Here is a 7,574-nt window from a genome sequence, read left to right as displayed (position 1 = left end):
ACACTGCCACAGGGTCACCATGGCGCCCCCCCCCCCATCCAGGTTCATTCAAATTAAGGGAGGAGTGCTGCACTCCGGCCATCCCAAATCCTACCTTTGGAAGTTGGTGGGGCTCAGAGACAGGGGCATGTCCAGAGTCCCCTCAGCACCTCCCAGGGCCCAGCCACTGGGTGCTGCTTGTCTACAGGCCGAGCCGTCCCCAGCAGAGACACCTCCCTGCTGCTGCTGCCTCCCTCTCCATCCTCCTCTCTCTGAGGAAGCACTAATCTCTAGCCCAAGACACAAACACTGATTTGGCCTCCAAAAAACATTTATTCCCACAATTGAGGTCACAAGTGCAGAACTTGTCTCTCTCTGGCCTCCGTCCACCCCAGCAGACAATTCTGCAGCCCCACAATGCGATGCTCTCTGACCCATGATCACCTTCTGTAGACTAGCCCTGTCTTGGCTCCTCCAGGCTCCAGACGCTGGCGGGGCCTCCCGTTCACAGCTCAGTGTGTTCTGTCTGTGGTGGCTTCTCGGCAGCCACCGTGGCCAAGAGCTTGGTCCAGAAAGACACTTCCTTGTCCTTCAGCTTCTGGGCTGCCTGAGTGGTGACATCAATCTGCAGGTACCCTTCCTTCTGGTCGTACGCTGGCCAGTGGGGCAGTCCCTCCCCATTGGGGTTCCTGGGAACAGAATCAAATAGAAACTCCTTAAAGCTGCTGTGTGGTCCCAGCAATCCTCTGAGATTTGCAGGGATCTCCTGGCTCATGTCTTCCAAGACGCTTGTACACCTCCAGAGACGGGGAGCTCACCATGTCCCGGGGCAGCCTGTCTGTTTTCAGAGAACTCTCATTGTCACGGCACTGTGTTCACAGGGTAGGGGTTTGATCACTCAAACTTTAGAAGCTGTCCCTCCCTCCTCATAGATCCACCTGCCCCCCCTGACCCTGCCCCCCCTTTGCCACCAGCCTCACCCATTCCGAGCAAAGTTGGCCCAGAATTTCATCACCATCTTGCTAAGCTTGATCTCCTCGTCTGAAGCACCCTCTGTGGGAACAAGAAAAAACATTTTGCTACTCAAAGTTGATTCATGGTTCAGCAGCATTAGCGTCCCCTGGGAGCTTGTTACAAACAGAGTCTTGGTGAGTACTCCACACGCACTGAGTCACAACCTGCATTTCAAGAAGTTCCTGGTTAATCGCTGTGCACTGTAAGGCTGGGGACGACTGATCTGGAACTCAGCAATGGGCATGTAGCCGATCCACGGCCGGCTGCCTTTGTCTTCTGTGACACCCCCCCCCCCCGTCCTCCCCACTCAGGGTCTCAACGCCACACCCCAGGCCTTGCTCCGTGGCAACCCCCCCTCCCAGGGCTGCCCCTCTCGGGACTTCTCGCAATGTCCCACACGGCACACTTGCATGTGACGTGAAACGGCAGAGCTGCAAAAGTCCTAAGCAAGCACTACTGGGACACGCCCAGAGACGCTGGTGTGTCACAACGGCCATGAGGTGGGTCACGGTCATCCGTCACTGCTGAGAGCTAAGGTTCTGAAGGAATCGGTGAAAATTTTTCTTTAAAATATTATATTATATAGTTATATTTCTTTATAAATATTTTAAAGTTAATGTCTGTTCTTGATAAAGAGATGGACAGAAAGACAGACGTTAGACACACGTTAGACCCAATTCAAGGTTAACACCAATTCTAACCGGAACTTCACTCCCATTCTGATATGCCCTTGTGAGAGGGAAATGGAGCAGTGACATTCTGGCCCTCGAGCAGGGCCCTGCGGGTGACCCACCTCTGCCCTACTGACGGCACAGGCCAGGATTCTGAGAGCGACCTCGACTGAGGGCACACGAGTGCACATCCTCCTTCACACGTGTTAGAGCAGGAGGAAGCGTGGGGACAGCACAATGTCATTCAACCCTGTTACAGTGAATCGGGAAACTGAGACCAGGACGGAAGGAGACATTGCTCAGGGCCTCCAAACCCAGACTGGAACCCACATCTCCTAACTCCAGGCTCACAGCCACCAAGAGTCATTACCTTTCAAAAATGGGGCTCCGAAGACAGAGAAGAGCTCGTCCCCGTGGTCCCCTCTCACCGTCATGGGTTTCATGTCTGATGAGAAGCTTGGGCGGTGCTGAAACTCATACATGTAGGTCGGGGCTCCGGCATCTGAGAAGACACGATTCACGCACAGTTCCTGTTACCAGACACACCCTGGATGGAGTCCGGGCCCCTGGCCCTGCAGGAAACCCCTGGTGACCAGCACAGTAGAGAAACCGCTTCAGGAAAGCTCCGTGACTTGCTGAGGGCTGCATAACTGATCAAGGTGCAAATGGGATTTGAGCAGAGTATTTGTTGAATGAGTGAATGAGTTAACGAATGAATGAATGCTGAATAAATGAATGTTAAAACCCTGGTTTGACCAATTGAAAATAACTATCTATGTAGGGAGACTGGGTCCCTTTTCGTCCTGAGCCATTCACACACCCACAAATCCGCTTACATCCGTTTACCCTGTTCTGCTTCACTGGCAACACCCGGGCTGGCGTCCATTCACCTGGAGAATATATTCCCCCTGATGGTGTCTCCTATGCAGCCTAGTTTTGATCATTTCCAGTGTTTTTTCACCATTTCTGAAAAGAGTGACGCAAATCCAAATTGCTTATCTGAAAACAAGGATATTTAAATACAAACACAGGCAGAGAGAGAACAATGTGTCCCTTTTTTCTCAGGAAACCACAAAACTCAGCACTTCATATTTCACTATCTCCTCACACGTCTTGCTTCCTGCTTGGCCCAAGGCATGTTGAGGCTTTAAGGCTGTCACAGTGGTGGTGAAGGAGCCGTGGAAGGGTGACCTTCCTCTCTCCGGACCTCCCTCCTCCTCTCCTCTGTCTTCCTCTCTTACCACCAAACCCACTTGTCTAAGCCCCAGGGAGATGTCAGTCTCCCTACTGACTGGCTCACTGGAGCCACCAGTCCCTGTTCCTCAGGGATAACCCATGGGCCACCCAGCCTGTAGCTCAGCACTTTGAATTGATCATAATGTCCCCAGAGGAGTGACCCTGAGAGAGGAAAGGTCGGGCCCCAAGTCAATCTGGTGGAAAAATTTTATAATTTTTTCCCCCTTGGATACAGTAAGAAATTTGGAAAATGCAGAAAAAAGGAAATTGAACAAAAACATCACTCATAATCCCATCTCTCAGAAAAAGTCGCTTTTAACATTGTGGCGTATCTCCCTTTGGGGTATGTAAAATTGGAATGATACTCTGTATGTGATTTTGTAACATACTATAATTATTTCTTAATGTCATTATTTCTTCACAAAAAATTATACCAATATGGGTCATCCCAATGTGAGGATGAAGAATAACTTGTTCAATCGTCCCCCTCAGCTTCCACCACTGCCCCTTGGTTTACCAAGAAGTGTTGTTTGGAACAGGCCATCCTTTTGAGGTTTGCAGTGCACTTGGTAAAGGGCGGCTTCAAGGTCAAGCACAACTTGCTGGAAGGAGGGTTTGACCTCACCTCTGCCACTCTAATGTTTTACGAAGGAACTTAGAGCCCAACCATACAGGAAAGAACTTTTGTGAATGAGAACTTATTTTAGGCAGCATACTTCCCAAAAGATTTGTTTTAAAACTTTTTGTCTGAAATCACTGAGTTTTTCAAATGCCCACGATCATAACAGAAGTCTTCAAAAGAAAGGAGGGTACATATTTGGGCAATAACAAGTAGGAACAACTAGAGAAGCAGAGACAATGAGAGAGCTAGTAATCAAAGATATGCAAATTAAAATGTAGGGTGATGTTCCTTTTACTTGCTGGGGAGAGCTTATGAGACGGCAGCATCCTATTAATTTTCAATCTTAGTAGCCCAGTGAGAAAGGGAGTGAAGAAGTCTACACTTCTACACACTAGAGAGCAATTTTACAACATGCAACAAGAGCTTTAAAATGTTTCTATGGTCCAGCCTAATATCACATCTAAAAAAAAACACTAAGAAAATGATTAGACATGTGGTTAGAGATTTGTGCAAATCATAATAATGTTATTTGTAGCCTCAAAATATGAACTTCCCCAAAGAAACTATCATGAGAGCAAACAGACAACCTACAGAATGGGAGACAATATTCGCATGTTACACATCCAATAAAGGGCTGATAACTAGAATATATTTAGAACTCAGGAAAATCAGCAAGAAAAAATCAAACAACCCTATCAAAAAGTGGGCAAAGGACATGAAATGAAACCTTTCAAAAGAAGACAGAAGAACGGCCAACAAACATGAAAAAATGCTCAACATCTCTAATCATCAGGGAAATGCAAATTAAAACCACAATGAGATATCACTTATCTCCAGTGAGAATGGCCTTTATCAAAAAGTCCCAAAACAATAAATATTGGTGTGGATGTGGAGAGACAGGAACACTCATACACTGCTGGTGGGACTGCAAACTAGTGCAACCTCTGTGGAAAGAAATACGGAGATACCTTAAACAGATACAAGCAGACCTACCATTTGATCCAGCAATCCCATTACTGGGCATCTACACAAAAGAACAAAAGACATTCTATAAAAGAAGACATCTGCCCTTGAATGTTTATAGCAGCACAATTCACAATTGCAAAGATGTGGAAACAACCCAAGTGCCCATCAATACATGAGTGGATTAATAAAATGTGGTATATGTATACCATGGAGTACTACTCAGCTATAAGAAACAATGGTGATATAGCACCCCTTGTATTTTCCTGGGTAGAGCTGGAACCCATTTCACGAAGTGAAGTATCCCAAGAATGGAAAAATAAGCACCACATATACTCATCATCAAATTGGTTTCATTGATCAACACCTAAGCGCACATATAAGAATAACATTTATCAGGTGTCGGGCTGATGGGACAGGGAAGGAAGGGTTGGGTGTGTGCATACATAATGAGTGCGATGCACATCATGCGGGGGATGGACACGCTTGAAGCTCTGACTCGGCAGGGAGGCAGGGGCAAGGGCAATATACGTAACCTAAACATTTGTACCCCCATAGCATGCTGACATAAAAAAAAAAACATGAAAAAAAAAATATGAGCTTCCAGTCTAAATATCCAATAGGATAAACTAGATAAAGTAAATTTTAATACATCCATTCCATGGAATGATGGATGTTTTTGATGGGTTTGTATCATCATTAAGAAAACCCTCCCAACATGGTTTTCTATTAATAGAAACAATATATAATTGATTGTTAAATTACATATGACATGGAAAAATTACGAGAAGAAAATACAGAAAAAAATTCACAGCACATACGTCCAGGTGGAGGAATTAGGATTGATATCTAGTTTCTTCTTCAAGTGTTTCCATATTTTCTAAACTTTCTGCAATTGTAATATGTTAATTTGATATTCAGAAAAGTTAGCTTTATCAAAAAGAGCGAGACAAAGACAAAAAAAGAACATTGAAAAAATCTGTTTAGTCCTGGCAAAAATACCCTGCAACTCAGTCATGAAATGTCAGATGAAACACACAAGTCCCGCAGAGCCAGAACCAGCAGAAGATGTAGAGATCTACAGATCAGATCAGACTCACGGCAAGAGGCAAAATCAAGTTTGTGAAAAAACAGATCCAGCCGCAGGAGGCCCCTGGCTGAAGGTTTCATTAGGACCTCAGAAGGAAGAAGCGGTAACAAACACCTGTAGCTTCCCGTAAGGAGGTGGCCTCTGGGCACACACTGGGACAGCCAGGGCTAGCTTTTACCATGCTTATAAAGTCTTGGATTTTAAAACACGTCCAGCCCGGTTAGAGAGAGAGGTCCGGACCAGAGAACCCTTTCCTGGCTTGTACATTAGGCAAATGAGACCTAACAGGAAAAGGAGGGTTGAGCGCAGACCCCCAAATGCACGCGGGAGAGGACACCTCCTCTCTAGGTGAGCTCGTCCATCCCTAACTTCACACCCACACAGCCTCGGGCAGCGTCAGAAAGTGCAGAGGGGACCCCACCCTGGCCTCTGCTTGTCCGTTCCAGCACCCACCAGGATGGACAAAAGCCCGAGGGAACAGACACTGACATTCTCCAGACCACCCACACCTGCTATCGCTCCCTCCGTTTGGCCTTCTTGGCCCCGGACAGCCGTCTTGATCCCGTGTTTGTCTCCCACTCTTCCCCCAGCTCCACCAGTGAACAGACTAGTTTGCAGCCAGCTCTGACCTTGGAAACCTCCTGACACCCGTCTTCCCATATTTGTCCTCTAGCCCACGTCCCACCATCGCCCCCGGTAGGAAGCCCCTGGAGCAGATGCTGTTGGTGCCTCACCCACATCACCCACATGCCCTGTTTCTGGGCCTGCCAGCCCTATGTCCACCACCAGCACCCACCTCTTTGCCTGTGGCCTTTGTCAGCCCTGCAGGGACTAATCAGCCCATGTGTGCAGTCGGTCAAAATACCAGGGAATTAACAACTCCTAGAATAGCCTTCAACCAATGACAACTGAGAGCTGTGTGGATACCCCACCCTCCCCCTGCTCAGAAGGGACAAGCCTGAGCCGTGTCCTCTGCTTGTGTCCCAGAGCTCCTAGCTCCAGCCGTGCACAGTGGACACGTGCTTGGCAATGCACCACGGACTGTCTTCCACCTCTTTCCTCTGACGCTTCCCCACCCCCCTGCAGCTGTTTCCTGGGATCGCCTGACAAATAAACTACATGCACCTGGACGATTTCCTCAGCATCTGCTGCAGGCAAATACCCAAACAGGACAGCGCCACACCCCATGCCACACGGAACCTGCCTGTGAGGCCGGACCCTGGGGAGTGTCCACATCTGTCTATGCTGGGAGGTGGGCAGGTCAGATACCAGAGCTGGTGGGGTCAGTGTTCCTCTCCTGTCTGGCCTCTGGGACTTACCTCTGTGGTGTCGGGCCACAATCACAGATGGGACAACAACTATGACATCTCCAAGCAAGTCCAGGAACAGGTCTTTCTTTTTGACGGGGTCATCTGTTCTTCCTAAATACTCTTCAACGGCTACTGAAGTCAGTTCCTCGGGGACGCCCTGAAATAGGCCAAGACGGTGACCGTGTCCCCTGGTGAGCAGGGCAGCTTCTCTGGCTTGCATTGATGGAGAACCTCTCCAGCCCTGGGCAACTCCCCCCTCAGCCCCAAGATGATCAAGTGAGGAAGGCAGAAAAATGAGGGCACAACCACCAAGCCCCAGTCTCCATTCTGCCATTTAATTTGTCTGTGATTTGGGACAAGTCCCTGCCTCTTTGGTCTCAGCCAATTCCCATGATTCCTAGACTCTTACAGCAAAGGGGTAGGACTTCCAAAAGAGTGACGCAGCCGTCTTGTGGTCCAGTTTGCCTTCAGAAAACGGATAGCCAATCATCTAATAAAAAAAAATGGTTAAGAATTTGTGAATCATCAGGAATTGATAAGAACCAAACTGACCAATGAACCAAACCAACACAGACTGAAGGTCCTCTAATTTTCTTGGGCCTTGAAAAGCATGGGTCATTAATGAATCGAGAAAATCAAAGAATCAAATGCGCACCGGGCCCAAGGTGAGAAGCCGCCGGGCCCAGGCC

General features: G+C 48.0%; 1 protein-coding gene across 2 annotated transcripts in view; it reads right to left on the bottom strand.

Annotated features, from left to right (window-relative positions):
* Window positions 1–292: 292 nt before the first annotated feature.
* The window catches only part of LOC123625316 (liver carboxylesterase 1-like), a 29,590-nt gene continuing 22,308 nt past the window's right edge, over window positions 293–7,574 (bottom strand). For both annotated transcript variants that reach the window (XM_045533700.1, XM_045533702.1), the window contains exons 10-14: window positions 7,295–7,375; window positions 6,895–7,042; window positions 2,035–2,166; window positions 960–1,032; window positions 293–668 (exon numbers count right to left, since the gene is read on the bottom strand). In XM_045533700.1, coding sequence (XP_045389656.1) covers window positions 485–668; window positions 960–1,032; window positions 2,035–2,166; window positions 6,895–7,042; window positions 7,295–7,375 — 618 coding nt within the window. In that variant the 3' untranslated portion in view covers window positions 293–484. The remainder of the gene's footprint in view (window positions 669–959; window positions 1,033–2,034; window positions 2,167–6,894; window positions 7,043–7,294; window positions 7,376–7,574) is intronic.

This window comes from Lemur catta, chromosome 20, assembly GCF_020740605.2.
Source record: "Lemur catta isolate mLemCat1 chromosome 20, mLemCat1.pri, whole genome shotgun sequence".
NCBI classification, from domain to species: Eukaryota; Metazoa; Chordata; class Mammalia; order Primates; family Lemuridae; genus Lemur; species Lemur catta.
Note: the sequence above shows the minus strand (reverse complement) of the source record. Positions and strands in the feature narration are given on the sequence as shown.